Raw genomic sequence first — 22755 nt, forward strand, 5'->3', positions numbered from 1 at the left:
CTTTTTTATTATACAATATAATATATTTTTATATTTTAGTTTCTTTATTTTAAAATAAACAGAATAAAATTAATAAAAATTCTCGGAATGTATAACATTGTTTAAATATGAATTTATACGATTGAAAAGACACATGATTTGTCATTTAAAATCTTTTTTAAGTCATTTTTTTCCGAAAAAATATTGGCAGATACTATTTATTACTTAATATATGTGAATATAAAAATTTAATTTTTTTAAAAGAGTAACGAAAAAAATTTATATTCCATTACAAAACAATAAGTTTATTAAAAGTTATGAATACAAATTTTTATTAAATAATTGTATTGAACTAAAAGTTATTTGTGATTATTAATATTTATTATATTATGGCTTTTATGAACTGGAATAGGTATATTGGATCATTGTTAGAGAAATTTTGCTTTTTATTCCAGAATAATCAAAAATTGTTGAAATTAGATCACAGGAAGCTTAGGTATTGATTTTTAAATAAATGATTAGAATGGTGGTCAATTTTTGCGAAATATGAACAGGAAATATATATTTTTTATTAATATATTAATATTTGGTATAACCCCCATTACATCAATACATGATTTAATACATGAGACAATTGAGACATGCTTAACCATTAAGGTGTTATCAAGATCTTCTAATTACATCAAAAAATTTTCCTTTGAAAAAATTTTCTTTAGAACAGCTCATATATTTTAATAGGGATAGTAAGATCTGAACTATAGGAAGGTCAAGGATGGATCCGGCTTGGAAGGCGAGTTTTCAACATCACTGGAAGTAGAGCCATTATCTTATTATTAAATAAATTTATCTATCACATTAAAGAATATGTAATCCTAAAATTATTATATTGATTAGACTCAAATTCATGGAAAATACTTTGTTCAAAATTATTTAGAAATTACAAGTTATTTCAATTAAATTTTACAGTGTGTAATTCAGTTCACATAAATTAAATAAGTATAAAACTTTCATAACCGAATCTTTATAATCAATCAATTTTTTAAAAAGAATTAATTGTTTACAAAGAGACTTTTATACCTTTTACCTTTTATCCTGTAGTATAGGAGGTAATTTCTTAGAATTATGTTATGATTATGGTGATACAAAAGAATAAAAAGTAATTTCATTAATAAAAAAAAGTGTTTACTATGGTAACGCGTGTCATCTGACGCAAATTGATACCTGAGGCATAACACAATAACACATACACTTGACTACATTTAACTTTTAATATTCGAAATAAATTTTTTTTTAAGAATAAAAACTCTATATCTACCAAACTTTATTATCTCTTATCTTTTTCTCATAATCTTTTTTTTTTTTTAGAGAGAATATGTTCATAATTATCAGAATCGCTCGTTACCCACATTAAGAAATATTCACCGAAGGATGGTCCATAATTACGAAATCTATTATCTCGATGCACATTTTCCACATTACTTAAAAATTGTATCTTTAAAAATTACACTTACTCTTAAAGGAAAAAATAAAACTATGTCTAATATTATAATATTGTCCAGCAGTATTCTAAACTGTAGGATTTACATCCACCAAGAATTTCTTCTGTTCCTTTTACTTGTAATAAATGTAATACCAACTTCACTGTCGCATAATTCATGAAACTTTTAGGAATAAATCCATCTCTGCTTCCTCCGTCTTAATAATTTAAATTCGAACGGAAGGTATAAGGTATAATTCTCTCAGATATGAAAATTTATTATTATAATCCACATTATTAATCCATCTTGAAATAATTGAAATTATATTCAAACTATCAATTTTTGTACCAAGTTTTAAATTAGTACTTACTTTTCTCGGAAGTAAAATATTATTATCACTTGATTCACTGTCAGGATTTATATAAGAACTTAACAAATTTTCACATATTTGTTGATCAAGAAGTTTTTTATAGGGATGAATTTTACGTAAGAAATATTTAGGTGATAAACTAAAAATCCAATCACAGGTATACAATGCTGTAAAGTATTTTTCATTAATTTAAAATCAAGTATCAGAAGATTTTGAAATAATGGTTGGATTTTTTGCAATACCCCTTCTTAATATATGTTCCCAAATCGCGATTTCTTTCATTTGTAAATCATCTCTTTTAGTAAGGGCAATGACAGATATTACCTAATATCAGTTTATTATAAGAGCTTACCCCCCCTCCCCCAGGTAAGATATATTATATATGTAACCTAAGATTTTCAATTACCCCCCCTCCCCCTAGAATATTAGGTAATATCTGTCACTGCCCTAAGTGAAACTAAAGATTTTTCTGGAAGTAAAGTAAAATCGAGTGAATCAAATACTTTCTTTAGAGAGTTTGCCATAATACCGTACTACATTGTTGAAGTTCTGATAAATTATTCTTGTTCTATTGTGTGTGTTCAATACACACGGATTTATTTCATTGAAGTTGAAGTTGATCAGCAGTAGCCAATAATTCAAAATTTTCTGAAACGTTTTGTCCATTTAACGAAAGAATGTCACCATAAATATACCTATGGTATAAAACAAAAATAAAATAAAATAAAATTATTGAATATAAATAAGATTATGCTACATTAAATTAAATTTATTAAAATTCTTATATTAAAATTATTTGAAAAACTTCTGATGATATTTTTGGTAATTTAATACGAGTTAAGACATTATCATTATTTTTTTTTTTATTTGAAGCCAAAGTTCTTCGTAAATAAGGAGAACGGTATCATAATATATTTGTATGTGTACGAAATATTTTACGTCAGGATCTTCCCCAACTTCAATTGTAATATCATAATACTCATCATCTTTTAATAATTCAATAAGATTTTGACTTAATTTCGAAAAAATTGAGTAGAGTCAGTAGAATTATATTTTTTTTTATACTGTAAATAGAAAATTTTGATTGAAAAATGTGTCAATGTTGTGTAACCGTTTACTAAAAAATAAATAATCTTCTGTACGACATAAAAATTTTAGCCAAGTGAATTTTATGGCAAGCCGTTCAAGTCAAAAGTCCGCCGCTATTGCAGCAGGTACCTGTTGCTTTCGCGGCAGGTACCTGCTAGATTTGCAGCAGGTATCTGCTGGATTCACGGCAGATACCTGCTAGATTTGCGGCAGGTACCTGCTGAATTAGCGGCAGGTACCTGCTGAACTTGCAGCAGGTACCTGACAGGTTACAAATATGGTATTTTATTTTTTCTGGGTCAAAAAAATTTTTTTGATTTCCATTTATAGTAATCTACCGAATTATTGGATTCAAGTTGGTTTATTTCTTTTTTCAGAAGTGATCTTCATCTCATAATTCGGCCCATTACTTTAAATTTTGCTAAAATTAATGATATATAAGGAATCTATATTTGATTAATTATAAATAAATTTTTGAAAAGATCGTTTAATTGAAAAAGATTACTGCAGAATACATTTTACAATAAGCTTAAAATCAAACTATAAAATTTATATTATTTATTTTTTATGTACTATTAATTTTATTGAAGTTTTGCTTTATATATCATTATTAGTAGTTGAATTTATAAGAGTTATGACAATGGGATTGACATAAAATGAGTCTTTGTCATATTCACACATCTGCTCATAATTGTTTTAGATTTCCTGCCCAAATTCAAAATAAAAATAAATAGTTTATTTATGATTTTTAGCAAATCAACAGACATTTCTATAAAAAAAATATACATATAATGAGCTATCAATAAAGTTAAATTTACTGGAGTTGCTTTTTTTTAAAAAAAAAAAATATTCCCTATATGAAAATTTTTGTTCATTAGTTCTTTTAATGGGTTTGCAAAGATTTCATAATTTAAAATTTTTTTTCTAAATGATCAGAGATTTCCAGCCATAATCCACATATAAGAAAGGATTTTGTGATATTGGTTTAAAATTAAAAGAATAATATTAATGATAGTGGCATCAATAAATTTAAACCAATATAGTTAAATTGGGTATATAAATAATAATATTCTGGTAGTGTATTTTGTTATACTAATCATTTAATCAAATTGTAAATTTTAAAATTATTTAAATTGATTTTTATATTGCTCATTTGAATTTAAAAATTTTATAATAATTTATTATTAATTCTTTCATTTATAATTTTTTTATACTTAAAAGTTGAGTTTCAAGTTATTTTTTACATTAAACCTTATTTTAAAAAATACTTTGAATTTGCAATATAAATTAAAACTATTAAAGATTTTAGTATTGATTATACGATTAATTCTTGCTAAATTTATAGTGATGGGCAGAATTATGAGATGAAAATCACTTCTGAAAAAAGAAATAAACTAACTTGGATCTAATAATTCGGTAGATTACTATAAATGGAAATCAAAAAAATTTTTTTGACCCAGAAAAAATAAAATACCATATTTGTAACCTGTCAGGTACCTGCTGCAAGTTCAGCAGGTACCTGCCACAAATCTAGCAGGTACCTGCCGCAATTCTAGCAGGTACCTGCCACAAATCTAGCAGGTACCCGCCGCAATTCTAACAGGTATCTGCTGCAATTCTAGCAGGTACCTGCTGCAAATTCAGCAGGTACCTGCCACAAATCTAGCAGGTACCTGCCGCAATAGCAGTGGACTTTTGACTTGAACGGCTTGCCATAGAATTTCATTATTTTCATTATTTTATTTACATATTTATTATTTTATGCATCATCGCAGACGGCAAACCCGCACAAAATTAATTCCTCTTTTGGATGTGAAAAAAATTTTTTATTGCATCATTTTATACAATTCCTTAATAAGAAGTTGAAAGGAAAATTAATGTTTGAATAAAGTATATTGTTAAATTTACGCTAACCTACGCCAACGGATATCCAATGAAGTTATCGGATAAAAAGGACATAAAAAATTTAGTTGGCTTCGAATACTACCCATAAACAATATTTTTCTTTTTTTTTGACAAATAATAATAAACAAAATTAATGACTTGTACCAAAATCGAGAAATACAACGAGTATAAAACTATACAAGAACGAACAAAAAGAACGAATTAGAAAGTAAACATAACATTATTTTAATTTATTATATACACCTATTAATGTTTTTTTTTTTGTTTACACATAAAAAATTTTTCATTGAATAAATCATATTTTAAAAAATTCTTTATTGTAAAATTTATTTTTCCCTTAATTTTTTCAGTTACTTGATTTTACCTCACGTGATTAAGTATTTATATGGATCGACTGTTTACGTAAATTTTGTGAAACTCACTCCGGAATTTAATAGATTTTTATTTCCGTTCATCCTTTCATGTTTAAAATTGTATTTACAGTATTATGGCTACTATTCGACAAGAAATAGTTAGTGCTGCAATTCATAGAGCAAATGCATTATTAGACCCTAATATTCAAAATAATTTAGAAAAACAACATGTATTTAGAAAACAAACAGTTCTTGCTGACAAATCTCTTACAAAGGATGAAAAATCATATGCAGTAAAAATATTAAATGAAAATTTTGATTATCATAACATTCTTTATAATCAAGGAACAAAAAGAATTTGTGAAAATTGTCATGATGACATTATATTGTGAACATTGTATTCGAAATTATTTAAAAGAAAATTTTTCAAACTGGACATCTGGAAATAATGATATTGATAATTTAATACAACAATGTCAAATAAAAGCACTTATCCCAAATTTGATAGTAGAATGGATTCCTTATAATAATTTACAAAATATTGAATACTTAACTAAAGGTGGATGTTCCGAAATTTATACAGCAGTTTGGATTGATGGACCTTATTATGAATGGGATTCAAAAGAAAAACAATTAAAAAGAGATGGTAGATGGGTAAATGTAGTGCTCAAAAAATTAGAAAATGTCGAAAGTGCCAATAAAAGTTGGTTTGAGGAGGTATATACAAGTAATTAAAAGTATTTTGAATTTTTTTTTTAAATTTAATTGCAATTCTTTTAATTTTGTAGGGTATGTCTCATCTATATTTAGGTAGCAAAACTTTTCTTATAGTGCGATGTTATGGTTTAACTCAAAATCCATTTAATGGAAATTATATGATTGTAATGAATCGTATGGATATAAATCTAAGAGAATATTTGCAACAAAATCACAATAAACTCACATGGAAAGAAAGAATTCAAATTATTGATAGTATAATTAGCGCAGTTTATGATATTCACAGAGAGGGTGCAATCCACAGAGATTTACATTCTGGAAATATATTATTTAATCAAAATGATCAAAGATTTTTCATCAGTGATTTAGGATTTTGTGGACCAGCTAATATACCATTAGATAGTATATATGGAAATCTTTCATATATAGCACCAGAAGTCATTGTTAAGAAGAAATATATTTTTGCATCTGATATTTATAGTATTGGCATACTTATGTGGGAAATCTCATCTGGACAACCACCTTTTATTAATAAACATGATTATGATCTTGCAATAAGAATAATAAATGGAATGAGACCAAAAATAATACCAGGCACTCCTTTAGAATATAAAGAATTAATGGAACAATGTTGGGATGCTAATCCTGCGAAAAGACCTGATATTTACACTCTTTCTAATAAAATGGGTGATATTTATAGATCATATTGTCAAAATGAAAATGAACAAAGAATAATTAGTAAAATTACGAGTATTAATAGCTCTCAATTAAATACAAGATTTAATGTGAATTCTAGTTCTAGTGATAGTTCCTTCTTTGGAAATTTTAGTGCAAGTTCTAGTAATTGGAATATTAGTAGTAGAGTTTATAATTTTGAAAATTTACCTGAACCAAAAAATGCAACAAAAGGTAAGAATTTTTTATTGTATAGTTTTACTTATTACAATATTAATATTAATTATTCACTTTATTCATTTAGAAGAACAAGATGGTAATTATTAAAATATGTATAGTTATTTTTTTTACTATGTTAACTTTATTTTTATAGCTTATTATAGTATACAATTTGATTTTGATTTACAAGATGGTTTGATTATTGGTAAGGTTAGCAATTAATATATTTGTGTTGAAAATTTTCGATATATAATTCTAATTTATATCTATTTATTTTTAAATAAAATAGAAGAGAAATCCAATAAAAGAAGTTATTTTGATTGTAATAGATCATTTTTATAATAATTTATTATAATGCTGTAAATCAAATAATCAATTTTTTTTATTTATTATTATAAAATAGATGATGAAAAAGATCTAGCTTCTAACTCTAATAAAAAAAGTCAATTTAAATAATAATGAAGGTAATTATTACTGAAATTTTCATATTTTATTTTATCATTATTAATGTAATTAAATATTAAATTTTAGAAATACAATATCATGAAATTGGATACCAATATACACAAAGAAATTATGCTACGAGTAAGATGGACCTTAACTATTTATTAAATTAGAGCTTATCATCATTATTTTTATATTGTTTTATTTAGAATTATTTAAACACTAAGACTAGAGTAGCAATATTTGCAAATTATCTTAGTTTGTAATTTATATACATTATATATGTGTGTGTGTGTGCATTTTATTTTAAAATTTGGCATGAGTATAATTTAATCGTACATTCTAAAATATGAGCCCTAACTCTACCCTACCCTAATGAAGATTCTACAATGTCTGCGTCACGTTTATATCCATAGGCTTCTGGTACCGCGTCACGTTTATATCCATAGGCTTCTGGTACCGCGTCACGTTTATATCCATAGGCTTCTGCTTCCGCGTCACGTTTATAGCCATAGGCTTCTGGTACCGCGTCACGTTTATATCCATAGGCTTCTGCTTCCGCGTCACGTTTATAGCCATAGGCTTCTGGTGCTGCGTCTGCGTTAATAGTGAATTAAAATATTATTAAAAGAATTCGTTTGACTAATTTGATAAAAAAGAAAAAATTTTTTAATAATTTATTTACTCGCTAAAGCCATAGTAAAGCCGAAAATCAATAGTAAGTGTTTTAATTGCATGATTTCAGATAATATTTTCGCGATATGTATAACTTTTAATTCGTTGTTTGTTTAATTTGTTTGAAGAAAATTTTATTGTCTCAAGGTCTTTTTATAAGAAAGTTTTTCTATAATTACATTACAAATATTTCATGATTATATTTTTTATATTCGTACAAGAGTATTTTTGCCACGATTTTTACATTGCGCCCATTGCGTCACAAACGAACAGCGCCACTTTAAATTAATAATGTGGAAATAGATGATTTCTTTTTTAATAAATATCGTGTGTATAATCGTAAATATGCCACATTTTTACATAATGGATTATGTTTTAGCTTGTTTTGAATAATTGACATTATACTATTATCTTTACCATTTGTTTTCATTTCACAGCCACATTAGTTTTATTTTTTATTTTTATTATCCATGTGAACAAGATTACAGAAAGATAGACAAGAACTAATTAAATTTCACAGCCACATTAGTGGAAATGGCTCGGATAATTCAATTTTAATCACATTATCACGTGATTTGTCAAACATAAATTATATCGATGCATTAAAATAATAAATCACGTGATGCATTTTTTTTTTATTATTATACACAATTACACATATATAATATACGGCAATACATTATTTTAAAATAAGCGGATATACGATATTATTTAATATGAATTAAATGATTGAAAAATACGGATGATGAATCTTTATCATTTAATCCATTTTCCGAACACTGCTTCAGACATTACTAAAAATATTGATATATTTGAATATAAAAATTGAGAATAACGAAAAATTTAAATTTCATTTAATAATATAATAAGCATACGATATACTATATAAAGAAATTTTTTTTTTAGGATTTCAGATGACAATAAACTTGTTTATCTATTTTAACACGAACTTTGACATTTAAATATTTAATATCGAAATTATTGTTGAAACGAATTCATATTTTTTTCCTAAATTTATTTTTTTTTTACTTGTAAAATTTCATTATTATTTATTAGAATTTTGAGTTAATATTAATTATACATCTCTAGCATAGATAAGGTTTTTAAATGATTATTTTAAATCTTCATCAGATAATAACTGAAAAATTGAAATGCTTTTATTGTTGTCGACGTTAAGTGTTATGGTGGTATTGCATTGTGATTTAACGTTATGAGTATCATTTCGTATTTATCGTGGTTAATTTTAATGTTAGCAAATTTGTAGAGACTATTTACAGTTTGAAAATTTCGTTTCAAGGCTTCTAAAGACGAAGCGAACCAACTTGTGTCATCTAAATATCCAACTAGAATCGTATTAAAGGAAATAGAGGTGTTTTATTATTCGTTGTATATATTATTGTATTTTTTGATAGAAATATTAAGATGTTGTGACGTTGATTTGGAACATTAGGTCATACGTATAATATATAATCCATAGAATCGGTCGCATCGATTCCTCGTAGTACAATGTACACTATATCAAATGGTGATCTCTCTATGTTATGTTTGACAAATCACGAGATGATGTGACTAAACATAAGTGATGTAATTTAAAATAAATAGTATGAATAATAGTATGATGACGATTTTTCAAACCCATTTTAAAACATAATCATCTTTACACCATACATCTATACACACGATTTTTTTTTTAAAAAATAAAATCTATTTAAAAAAAAAAATCTATTTCCACATTATTAATTCAAAGTGGCACTGTTCGTTCCAATTGTGGCGCTATAAATAAAACGTCACTTATACTTCGCCTCGTTAATAATTTTACTGATATCAAAATCTCGCATTTTCACATTATTAATTAAATTCGATTGTAAATTTTAGCATGGCGCAATATAGAAAAACGTGGCAAAAATAATCTTGCTAGCCCTTTTATTGAAACAATCGACCCAATGTGATCATGAAATAATTTGAAATACGTGTTACTATAGAAAACTTTTCTTATACAAACAATTTGAGAAAGAGGAGAGAAATTTCTACAAATTAAAATTAATCAATCATACAATTTTAAATACTTATTATTTATTGATTTTTGTCTTTACTATTGCTTTAGCGGGTACTAATAAATAATTTCTTTATGTTAAATTTTTTCTTTTTCTTTTTTATTAATTTTAATATTAACTATTAAAATGTCATTTTTTAATAAAGCTTTTGGAGAAATCGATAAACGTGACGTAAACGCAACCGTTTTCCAAACAAATAACGTTATAAATCATATACTGTCGTAGATTAATTAATATAATAAAACAAGTAAACAAGTAAACATTAAAGAGCTTTAAATATTAACGAATAGTAAAACTTTATTATGATTAAAAGTTTTGAAATGAAATTATTAACAAATGAAAATATTCTTGTTATTTATTAAAAATATATTAATCTTGTGAAAAAATTTATCAAATATAATAAATTCAAATCATTCAAAAAAAAAAGATCTCGGATGATTATGCTTTGATAAAGAAAAAAAATTTTTTAGATAATTATTTATTATTAAAAAAACGTTAGGCTTGCAAATCCCTGATTTTGTGCGGTTTGCGCCAGAGATGACGCCGGCCTACTTAAACTTATACCACATAACATCACAACTTAATTATTAGAATTTTCAGGCTGGACATCTATCGATTTTGTATTTTGTAATGAAGTATGGACATTCATTATTAAGAATCCTGGGAAATCCTTTTAATAATAATATATTTGTAAAATGATGATAATTATTAAAAAAAAAAAACATTATTCCAATTGATATCAACAAATTAGATATTTTACACTAATTTTGATATAGTATGAAAAAACGGGAATTCCTGAGCCTGTAGCTAGACCAATCTCAACAAATGTATGAATTATTATCTATTATTAAAATTTACCTTTATCATAATCATCTTAATATAAAAGTTATTTAATCTTTGAATCTCTTATGAGAATTAAGAGCGGTTTACATTTATTTATCTATTGAAGTCATTTTTTTTTACAATAACTTTCACTTAAAAGATCTTTTAAAAGCATCATGTCAAGCTCTCACATGAAAATGACCTCTTGTTTATTTATTAATAGTTTAATACGGTAACAGCATTAATCTCTCAACAGATAAATATATAAGTAAAATCAAAAATCGATGCAATTTGCGACCAAAAAAAGTCTATGAAATGATTTTTTAATAATAACCGGTTAAAAAAAACATTATTAAAGAACTCAAAAGAAATGACGAAATTGAATTTAAAGTATTGGAGTGAATTATGTCAAAATTTTATTGATATTAAATAATGTATTTTGATGGGTTGATTAATGTCATTTGAATAACAAAAATCATAATTGAAACGAAATAGGTCCAATGAGTTTTTAGCTCTACAATTTAATTAATTCAAAAATGTTACATTTATGATACAAGTCTCATGATTTATTTGAGCTTTTGATAACAAAAACCGAATGACAAAATCTTGATATTCTTATACCCTATAAAAAATTTTTATCCGAATATTTCCATTATTTCTCCGTGTCTTCCGTAAAAATTCCGTGAAAATGATACATTCACGGATATCCGTGTTAGCGAGATGAAAATTTCCATGATTTAAGGCTATTAATTCCATAAAAATGATACATTCACGGAAAAAACATGGAAAGATAAAACACGGATCAGATTTTTTACAGGGATACTGAAAAAAAAAAAAATCGTGAGAAACCTAAATTTTATCTATTTCAACTATTAGAATTTTTTTTGGAGTTAGTTTTTCATAGAAATTAAAATGAGTTTAATAAAAATGTTGTGTTTATTCAACAAACATTTTAATGTATTATAGAGTGTAATATTTACATGAGTAAACATTTAATACTGTAATGTAACTATTGCTAATATTTTAATATCTTTAATAATTTCTGGATTCGTCCGATGAAAAAAAAAAAATTATTTGAAAATAATGAAAATTTACTATGAATATAGTCTATTTTGTAATTAACTTTCTCACAGAAAGACGCTCACACACTATTCATACTACGCTGTTGCTTACAAAATTAATTTGTATTGTGTAGTTTATATTTCGAGTTATGACATTCTGGATAATTTTTTCCGGAAGTTAGTATAATAGATTATGCTAAATTGATTGATTTCCTTTTTGGTTCTTTGGTGGGTTCTGGTGTTTAACAATAAAAAAAATGTGCATAACAAAATACCTAACTAATACATAATACACAAATAAATCATAAACAAATTTATATTAACTAAAATTTGCGTTGCTGAAAAAATCTACCAACCAAATAAAACTAGAACTCCTAATATTTAATTGCTCCCACAGACACGAGCCACACAACCCACAAGCAGTTATCCTGGAAATCTTATTTTTCAAAGCAAGGGTCCGCAGGAGACGCCTTCCTGATGATCGTCATACCGCAGCAAATGATTTATATCGGCTTTCGGCTAAATTTATGCCGATTCTTTATTGAGTAGATTACATATTTAATTGGTACAGGCACGGAGTCACACAGCAGGCACAATTCAACGAATATTTATGTATTAGGTAACATTAAATTTTTTTTATGACCGTGGAATTCTTTTTCAAATAAATTTGAGACAAACTTACTTCTAACAGAATTAAATTATAAAAATGAGCTTTATTAACGAAAACCAACTAATATCTGAATCTAATGAATTAAATACTTCTGATAATTCTAATTCCGTAAAAATTAATCATGAAAATTGTTATGACCTAGTTAATAAAAAATTTTGGTGTAAAGGATGTGTTCCTCGTTGCATAATTGAAGGATGGACCAGTGGAAATGATGATATTGATAATTTTATTAAGAGTTCGATTTATAATGCACATTTGAAATATATTGGTGATGGTAAATATGGCCCATCATTTCTTGAATGGGTTCCATTTGATAGATTTGAAGATATGAAACAAATAGGTGAAGGCGGATTTGCAAAAGTGTATTCTGCAACTTGGATTGATGGTATAGCAGAATACATTAAACAAGATGATGAAAATTGGATAAAACGTGAACTTAAATCCAATAAAGTTGCTTTAAAAAGGCTAAATGAATCACAGAATATGTCAGCTGATTTTTTAAATGAGGTATTTTTTTTCACATGTACTTATTTATAATTTTAAAAAAATTAAAATTTATTTAATTTATTTTAATTTGTATAATAGCTTAAAACACATTGGAAATTAAATCGCTTACAAGATAATTCTTTAAGATTTTATGGAATAACTAGAGACCCAGAAACTGAAGAAATTATGATGATTATGCAACATGCAAAGAATGGAAATTTGAGAAATGTCCTTTCAAGTAATTTTGACAAAATTTTATGGTGTGAAAAAATTGGATATTTATATTATTCAACAATGGACCTTAAATATTTACATGAATTAGGATATTTTCATAAAGATTTTCATAGTGGAAATATATTAAATATCAACGGAGCTTCTTTTATATCAGATTTTGGATTATCTGGACCATCAAATGAACAAAAATTAGATAATAAAATATATGGCGTGTTGCCATATATTGCTCCAGAAGTTTTAAATGGAGAACCATATGCATTATCTTCTGACATTTATAGTTTTGGTGTAGTTATGGCTGAATTATCATCTGGAAAACCTCCTTTTTATAAAAGAAAACATGATAGTGGCTTAGCATTAGAAATATGTAATGGACTCAGACCAGAATTTGGAAAAGGAACCCCTGAAATTTATAAGAAATTAGCTTATAGATGCATGAATGCTAATCCAAATCAAAGACCAACAGCTAATGAATTATATGAAATATTAGAATGTTGGAAATCTCGTAAGGATGATGAAAAATATGGTTATAAAGGAGAGGAAGTTAGAATTGCATTTGAAGAAGCTGATAAAGAGATACCAAATATTTCAGCCTTGTATGAAAAAGATCCTGATGCTATTTACACTAGTAGAGCATTTACATTTAAAAATTTATCAAAACCCATTAATTCATCTTCTACATATCTTAATGAAGAAGATGGTGAAGGTATTGCATTATGTATTATTTTGTATAAATTTTATAAAATAATTAAGGAAATATTCATTATAATAGGTTGCCAGGATTCTCAGTTAGTTGACTTAGAGATTTCTAGTTCATTAAAATTAAAGGGTAAGTAGTTTAACTTATTACCTTTATCTATTTTAATGATGTAGAATAAACTAATAATTTTTAAATAATAGATGATGATGTTGACAACTAAACGAATCAAATTCGAAATCTTATACTCAAATATTGTTTTTTATTATTTATACTATCTTCTATAATATGAATTATAAAAATTGCTTTCGAATCCTTTTTAGGAGAGAAAAGATTTCAAAATAGATTCTTTTTTATCTGGAGAAAAATTAGCTACTGAATGGAACCAAGAGATTTAGAAAAAAAACAAGATATTTGTTCATGGCTTTAAATAATTTATAATTTGATTGGTAAAGTAAGGTCAATAAAATACTGATAAATTCCTGGAATTTTATTACCGATATGATTTGCTTTTATGCATAATATATACTCCAAAGATCAAAGCATATTGTTTCTTAATTATCTTTTGTTTGTAGTCATATAAAGAAGTTCAAAATCTATAAAATACTTATCTTGTGAAAGATTATTTCTTGTATTGTTATTATAAATAAGTCTTTTCTTTCTATTTTGAATTTATTTTTGTTTGAAGTTATAATGGAGTTAAATGAAATGATTTTTTTAAAAAAAGAATTGGCAATCCCATTTATTTATTAGTATAAAATCAATTTTAATTGGCATTAAAATATATATGAAACGACTTTTTTGTTAATAAATTTTGTAAATATTAATAACATATAAATTATATAGAATACTTGATTGTTTTATGCAATTTACCCACCTATAGGTAATTTTACTACATTTTGAAAAATTGATGAATATTATTTTTACAGGAGAATTATATATGACGGTTTTAGTTATACTAGCTGATAGCAAATATAACATAGGGTTTTAGTTTTCACGATAAGACATAACCGCTAATTGATCGCATGATCAAACGATGATTTTAATAAGATGATCTTAGTTAAATTTTTTTCAAGTTTTCTTATAGAAATTTTTTATCAAAAATTCTTGATCTAGTAATTTATAGAAACCTTAACGAACTTATAAGATTTTTAAGGAATCTGTAAATTACAAGCAGATCCCACCGTTGTGCACTATTTTATATTTATCAATAGTCATTAACTTTTGTTAAAAATTAGATATACTATAGACTAAACAAGTATAAAATACTAGTGTTAGATTACTGGAAGATTTTAAATATAAGGTTTTCAAATTCCAAATTTTATATTCAAACATCTAAATATGGTTTTAAATAAAATATAAAGTTTACAAAATTATTAATACTATATATCAACATACATTTTAGTAAAATATAACCTTAAAAATTCATATATAAAATATGTCTTTTATTATAAACACCTTCTTAAATAAACTGATCAATTTGCATGCACATGGTAATAAATATATATATTGTTCAATTACAAACTGATTTTTATTATTCAAAAAAAGTCAAATTTACATAATACTACTTTATGATCAGTGTTGAATAAATACTACATATACTCTCTATATATAAAATTGTTTACAGCAGATATTTAATTATGAATCAGAAGGTTTAATGATATTATTGTTAATGAATTTGCATTAATTAAGCTTACTTTAATTCAATCAGTAATTTCACATTCTAAACAATCGCTTTTGTCAGACTTTAGAAGACTTTCTGTAAATGGATTAGCAGTTAGTAACTTGATAAATAACCAAACAAGTAAATGAAGATCAATTATTACCTGAACATTTTATTGTTGATATATTATCATATATTTCATAATAACCATCAGAATTTTTTGGTTCAGTAAGATTTTTATAATTAAATGGTCTACTTTTATAAATCGCTTCAGGGTGTATTTTATTCGTCAAAGGCGATGAGTTAGTTGATGAATTATTATTAATTTGTCCCGCTTCTTCAATTTGTTTAATTAATTTGGTTTTATTGATGGATTCTGAATAGCTTTTTGTATCTTTATTAAAATCATTTAAAAACTCATTAAAAGTTCTTGAAAGAGATTTTGCATAAGGTCGATTTGATGGGTTCGCGTCTAAACAGCTTTTAATTATATGTAAAATTAATTTTGGTACTTTAATATTAAATTCAGGTCTTAATCCTTTACAAATATCTAATGCTAACAATTCATCATGAGCAACATTATAATATGGAGGTAATCCTGAAATAACTACATACATAATTATGCCAAAACTATAAATATCTGAAGCTTTGGTATAATCTTGTCCTCTTAAAATTTCAGGAGCCAAATAAGGTAAAACACCATATCTCATATTATTTCCTCCATTATAATTTGCTGGTTTACACAACCCCAAATCAGTTATACGAGGCGAAGTTCTATTACATACTATATTTCCAATATGTAAATCTCGATGAATTAATTCTTTGCCATGAATTTTCCTGAGCCCAGCTGAAATAGATCTTAAGATGTTAATCTTACATCTCCATATCCGAATATTCAAATCCAAATTAGAAAATTTGTAACTGTTTTGCCATTTATGCTGCTTTTGACTTACTTCATTCAACAAATTTTGTAGATTTCCTCTCTCAGCATAATACATAACCATAATATAGTCTTTTGTATTAGGATCTTGAGTTATTCCATAACATCTAACAATGGTTTCTGTCATAGTATACTCATGAACTTTAAGATGTGATGTAATCTGATAGTTTAAATGAACTAGTTATTAAACTATAATTAATAAATAAAACACATAATATAATTAAGTATACCTCATTAATAAATTTCAATGTAACATTTTGTGAATTATTCAAACTTTTAAGAGCTACTAAGGAGTCACTGCCTCTTACTCTTCCCCATTTACGGTAACTAGTATCCCAGTGTGTGATATGGCCATCTTTCCAACTTGCTCTATATACTTTTCCAAATCCACCCTCTGCAATATATTTAGGTTTACCAAACCTATTATAGGGTATCCACTCTAATATTTGGTGATGGTTTTCTGCTGATAACTGAGTATTTTGAATGAAATTATCAATTTCATCGTTACCACTGGTCCAACTGTCAAAATTTTCTTGGAATCTTTTTGAATTACAAGGTTGACACCAATCCTTTCCCGTATTTATTTGCTTACACATTATACATCTTCCATATTTTTGCTCAGTATTATTCGAAACACAAGACCAACAATATTTATTTAATTCATTATTATGTGGTTTTTTGCATTGAACACATTTGCTTCTTGGATCTTCTGCATTTAATTGATTCATAGTGCAGATAAATTATTTTGTCAGCAGATTTATTAAATATTTTTACCTGAAAATATTTTGACAAAAAAATTATAACGGATATTTATATACATCTCAGATGATCGATAAAACTACCTTTTGTAGCAAAAAATGGCTGCTTTCGTGTTATCAAATATTAAATGTTAAAATACGATGTATAGTATGCCATTCTTTCCGAAATTTACCACATCATTAATCCATTTATACCAAGAATGATAAAGCAATAATTAAACATTGACTATGCTATTCTTTTGGAATTCATTAAAAGCTCATTCGGGATAAGAAATTTATAACCAGCATCCTCATTCTTACCATAAAAAGCTTAATAAGACCATTCATAAATCTAACAGGAAAAGTATCTAGTGTGAGAAAATTTATTGAGAGTAACGTTCAATATAAAGTTTTATTTTTTAATTTTATAGAACAAATAAATATACACAGTGAAATTCGATAAACCGGATCTATCGGTTCCACTAAAAATATCCGGTTTATCAGGATATCCGGTTTAGCGAAAAAATTTCGATATATTGAAAATCTATTATATTGAATTTTCAAAAAATTTTCATGCTAATAAAACTAATATACACTATAATTTGATTTTTTCATCTAGTTTTAAGTTATAGAGGTCATGAAAATGAATATAAAATATTTTAATTGAATATATAAGTAACACTTAACTTCAGCCGGAATTAAGATTTTTATAATTCCGGCCAAATTCAAGATTTACCGAATCACGTTACTTAAATTTTATTGGTTCTCAGTCACGTGATCCGGTTTATCGAATCATTTTTACTATAGCTGGTTAGAAAATTGATCCGTTATAGCGAATATCGAGCTTTTACTAGTAAACTCCGGTATATCGAGCCTATTTTAATATACGTGATTTGGTTCCAGCAAAAAAGTCTGGTTTAGGCCCAAATCTGGTTTATCGAATATCCGGTTTATCGAATTTCACTGTGTATATTGTTCTACGAATATACAAATTGTCATAATTTCTATAACTAGCAAATCCTTTAATTCCTTAATTAGAAAAATAATTATTATAAAATAATAATTAATAATTAAAAAAAGACACTTTACGGTGTGACTCAGGCAAAATAGCAATAAATTAATAGAGATGTACCTATTTGATTAGTTGGCATATTATGGCATATGTTTTTGCTTTGCATTTTAATTTATCAGATAATTTAATTGTGTAATACCAGAAAATTTGATCCTATAAAGCTTTCTTATCGATTCAAAACTTTAAAGACTGACAATGGGCTTGAACAAACAAACTGAACTGACCACAATTTATAAATTCGGTTTGGAGTAGCAGATTAAACACATCAGTTTTAAAATAGTATTTTTACATCTTTTTCATCTAGTAAACTGAAATTATCTAATTAGTTACTATAATTCTTATTACTACATTTCATGTTTATTGGTTAATAACCTTTTTTAGAACTGTTCAAATTAAATTAAATGATAAATCTGTTTGAATCACAAATTTAAACATTTGATTAGAACTAGTCTAATTAAATCATGGTTTAAATTTTAAAAATCTAAAATATCTTGCATTAGTTTAGCTCGAACTATTTTATTTTTATTTTTATTTTTATTTTTATTATCCATGTGAACAAGATTACAGAAAGATAGACAAGAACTAATTAAAAAAAAAGCCAAATTCTATCTAAACTACGCTATAATAAAACTGCCCGAAGACAGCGCCACCCTGGTGCGAAAAATAAAAGGAACTGTAGAGGATCAGCCAAAGCATTTCCATCTACCTACCCCATCAGTATGCACAAGGAAAATTATAGTAGAGACCCGTATTTTTCTTTCAGCCAATGCTGCCACCTGTAAATACTGTCATAGGTGGAATGCTTCACACTATTCATATTGTTTTTATAAAAAAAAATTTGTATGTTGATGTTATGATGTAGCGTAAACAAAATTAATAAAAAAAATGAATAAGCTACTGGTAAATGTAAAGATGTAAAAAAATAATTATAAATGTTAAAGTTTGAATCAATAATGACTTAAGTGGTCATCGGTTCCACTCATGGTTAGAGTTTGGAACTGGTTGTATTTTTGGAAACCGGATTTAAAATGGGTTACGGGTGCAACCAGTTCAACCCTTTTCAAATCAGTTTTTACAAACCCGGTTGAAACCGATTTTTGTACCTGGTTTTATATTTGTTTGATTATAATAAATAAATAATAAAGTAATAATTAGCCGCATCTGAAGTCACATTCCTAGTTTTCAATTATTAATAGTTAAAATATGGAATTCTACTATGATCTACATTCCTGGATTAGAGTTTCCATTTTTGCATCCAGCTTACACATGTACGAAGCACGTGACAAATTACAAATTTGCCATGAATTTGTCACGTGTACCATACACTGTAATTTTGGCCAGAATTAAATGTGATTGGCATAAAATTGGCCGAGTTTATAATTCAAGCCAGAATTACAAACCCTCCAGAATTTGTGTAGCATAATTTTCTATAACTGATAACAAAAATTTAAGGTATCCCGGTGGCTAAATTATTTACCCAGTGTCATGTGATTTATAATTTTGTAATTCAGGCTGGCACTATAAAGTTTTGATATCACACTGGGTTGAGCACCCGGTTGCACTTGCTTTAAACGCAACCCGGTTTTTGCAGCATGAATCTGAATTGAACCAAATCGTAAAAAAAATGGGTGAAACCAGTTTAAAAACTGGATGGTGCATCCAGTTCCAAACTCTACTCATGGTTTAGTTTTCTTATTGTAAGACGTAGAACTGTTCATTAAAGATAACTCAGCAACTCTCTTATTAGGCAGACTTAAAGAATGAGTCGTCTTGGTGCGCTTAACTTTGGTAAAAAAATCTTGATTATCTCTTTTTGTAGCCAGGGTAAGTACAACTTTCTCTGCTGTGTCAAAATCTAATATTTTAGGATGCGCATCTGGCGGGGAAGTTGTAGGCAGAGTAGTACACAGACTAGGTTTATCAGTGTCCAGAATATTCTGTGCTAACATAAGTACTGGCAGGTGAGATGTATATTCCAAAAAATAAATGATTCTTTGCTTTGAATCTAAATATGAACGTAATTGTCCAGAACTGTAGGAAAGAATAGGACCTACAGGTCCATAATTGAGAGGCGGATTTGGGTGGGAGTAAGGTTTATCAATATTAAAACCTTTCCGCCATTCGTGTTTTTGATGATGTAAAGGTAGTGTTTGGAATCGAATATATTCCAATATACTCGAGTATTCATTTAAATTTATAAAGTGTATTCGAATAATATTCGAATAAGTTAAATTTCCTTTTATAGTAATGATTTACATAATTTTTAGCCTGAATTATGATTTTAACTCAGTTAAATTTAAGGATTTAATGCCCAATTAGAATTTTAACTATACTATATCTGGCTAAATGAATACTCGAATAACCACTATGCTTATTCGAATACTCGAATATACTCGAGTTATTCGAATAACATTTACATGATTCCAAACACTATGTAAAGGTTTTTGACAGTGTTGTTTATTAAAGATTAAAAAATTAAAATTTGAGGCACATAGCCATTTGTGATAATCAGTATCAGTCCTAAGACTTTTGTTTTTGTTAAAAATACGATGACAAGCTCGGTCGAATCAGCCTATTTGCCTAGCTTGAGTCCATTTGGACGTGGTGTTGACGGATGTGAAATTTTCTAAACGTTTATAATACATATATAAACTGGGAGCCGTCCCTGTCATTTGATTTGTGCTTGTTGTTGATGTAGCGTAATGTAGTGTTACAATCCGCCTATCCTCCATCCATATCCGTGACCGGATATCCGACTTTTTCGGATAACGGATAGGATTTTTGTAGACGGATCGGATGATAGCGGATTAAGGTTATCCGTGACGGATCATCCGGATTATCCGTAATTTTTGACGGATTATCCGTATTACCACGGATATCCAGGGATATCCGGGGATATCCGTAATTTTTTTTTAAATTACCACGGATTCTGGGGATATCCGGGGATATCCATAAATCTTATTTTACCTACTATTGTAATACCAAAGCGTCTCCCTCTCTTTCTTTTTTTTTAGGAACGTCAGTCTGAACTTTGAAATTGCAGGTGGTTTGAACTTTTTTTCGTGTTTTTAATTTCGTTTTTTAATTTGGGAACGTCACTAACGTTCTCTCTCTTTCTTTTTTTAGGAACGGTCTTCTTTGAAATTGCAAGGTGGGTAGGTGGTTTGAGTTTTTTTATGTTTTTCATTGCGTTTTTTAACTTGGGAACGTCATTAACGTTCTCTCTCTTTCTTTTTTTAGGAACGACCTTAGACTTCAGCCTAAGCGTTACCTTTAGCTTCGAGATTAGGTACTGTAAGCTTTTTTTTCTTTTTCTTTTGCCTTTATTCTCCTTTCTTTTGTCTTTTATTAACTTGTATTAACTTGTTCGTTCTTTTTTTTAGGCGCGAATGTCTTTAATTCCATTTCGGCGGAAATTCAAAGTGAGTCTTTCTTTCTTTCTTTTCCTTTTTTTTGTTTTCTTTTCGTTCTTTCCCTTTGTTCTTTTACTAATCTTTTTTTTTTTTAGGTGTACCATTTGAGTGAAAATTCAAGTAAGCCTTTTTCGGCTCTTTCTTTTGTTGTTTTATCTTTCTTTAAGTTAATAATAACCTTTTTTTTTTCTTTTTTCTATGGGTGGGTGTTCTGGCCTTACTTCCATTTTTTTTCCTTTATTTCTCTTACTTTCCCTTCATCTCTTTCGTTGATTTTTGTTTCTTTCATTGATTTTTTTTTGTTTCTTCTCGTGGTTCCTTGACTTCCTTCATTTCTTTTCGTGATTCCTTTCGTTTCTTTTCGTGGTTCCTTTTGTTGCTTCTTTTGTTGTTTCTTTCATTTGGTTTCTTTTCAATGATCCTGGGTTCCTTCATTGATCTTTGGCTTCTTTCGTTGCTTTCTGTTTCTTTCATTTTCCTTCATTGATCTTTGGCTTCCTTCATTGATCTTTGGCTTCTTATGTTGATCTTTGGCTTCCTTCATTGATCTTTGGCTTCTTTTGTTGATCTTTGGCTTCTTTTGTTGCTTTTTTCATTCCCTTATTGTTTTTCATTCCCCTTTTGCTTCCTTTTATTCTCCTTCATTCTCTCTTGTTCTTTTTCATTTGTCATTCATTTCTTTCATTCTTTTTGTTTCTTTTTGATCATCTTTGTTTCTATACATTTACTATTAAAAAAAAAAGTTAAAATTATGCAATTATGGCTCAATTTTTTTATTATAACTAGCCAATAAAAAAATTTAATGAATCACGTGATTGTGGGTTTAGTAACGTCATTTTTTAACTAAATATATTTTGAGATTTATTACACAAATTTATTTGATATCATGTGAATACATGTTAACAATATGTACAACATACAATAAAAAATAATATAAACAATGAAAAATAATAAAAGGAAGTTGCGTGTGATAAAAAAATACAATTTTTATACTTAAAAAAATTT

General features: G+C 26.9%; 5 protein-coding genes across 5 annotated transcripts; 2 read left to right on the top strand and 3 right to left on the bottom strand.

The window, feature by feature from the left end:
* Nucleotides 1-6574: 6574 nt before the first annotated feature.
* OCT59_011792 (uncharacterized protein) lies at nucleotides 6575-7140 on the top strand (the record flags this gene model as incomplete). Its single annotated transcript, XM_066134018.1, has 4 exons — nucleotides 6575-6800; nucleotides 6871-6882; nucleotides 6940-6995; nucleotides 7075-7140. 4 exons carry the CDS (start codon nucleotides 6575-6577, stop codon nucleotides 7138-7140), a joined length of 360 nt encoding a protein of 119 aa, XP_065989323.1.
* A 221-nt stretch (nucleotides 7141-7361) lies between these two features.
* Nucleotides 7362-8028, bottom strand: OCT59_011793 (uncharacterized protein). Its single transcript, XM_025328202.2, has 3 exons — nucleotides 7915-8028; nucleotides 7601-7826; nucleotides 7362-7483 (listed from the first exon to the last, which is right to left on the bottom strand). The coding sequence occupies exons 1-3, from the start codon at nucleotides 7964-7966 to the stop codon at nucleotides 7480-7482; spliced, it is 282 nt and encodes a 93-aa protein (XP_025167648.2). The 5' UTR covers nucleotides 7967-8028; the 3' UTR covers nucleotides 7362-7479.
* Nucleotides 8029-12547: 4519 nt separating this feature from the next.
* OCT59_011794 (uncharacterized protein) lies at nucleotides 12548-14148 on the top strand (the record flags this gene model as incomplete). The annotated part of the gene is made up of 4 exons (XM_025321910.2): nucleotides 12548-13018; nucleotides 13097-13934; nucleotides 14001-14057; nucleotides 14129-14148. 4 exons carry the CDS (start codon nucleotides 12548-12550, stop codon nucleotides 14146-14148), a joined length of 1386 nt encoding a protein of 461 aa, XP_025167646.2.
* Nucleotides 14149-15740: 1592 nt separating this feature from the next.
* On the bottom strand, nucleotides 15741-16205 carry OCT59_011795 (uncharacterized protein; the record flags this gene model as incomplete). The annotated part of the gene is made up of 1 exon (XM_066134019.1): nucleotides 15741-16205. One exon carries the CDS (start codon nucleotides 16203-16205, stop codon nucleotides 15741-15743), a length of 465 nt encoding a protein of 154 aa, XP_065989324.1.
* Nucleotides 16206-20013: 3808 nt separating this feature from the next.
* On the bottom strand, nucleotides 20014-20286 carry OCT59_011796 (uncharacterized protein; the record flags this gene model as incomplete). Its single annotated transcript, XM_066134020.1, has 1 exon — nucleotides 20014-20286. The coding sequence occupies one exon, from the start codon at nucleotides 20284-20286 to the stop codon at nucleotides 20014-20016; it is 273 nt and encodes a 90-aa protein (XP_065989325.1).
* Nucleotides 20287-22755: the final 2469 nt, after the last annotated feature.

This window comes from Rhizophagus irregularis, chromosome 2, assembly GCF_026210795.1.
Source record: "Rhizophagus irregularis chromosome 2, complete sequence".
In the NCBI taxonomy this organism is placed as follows: Eukaryota; Fungi; Glomeromycota; class Glomeromycetes; order Glomerales; family Glomeraceae; genus Rhizophagus; species Rhizophagus irregularis.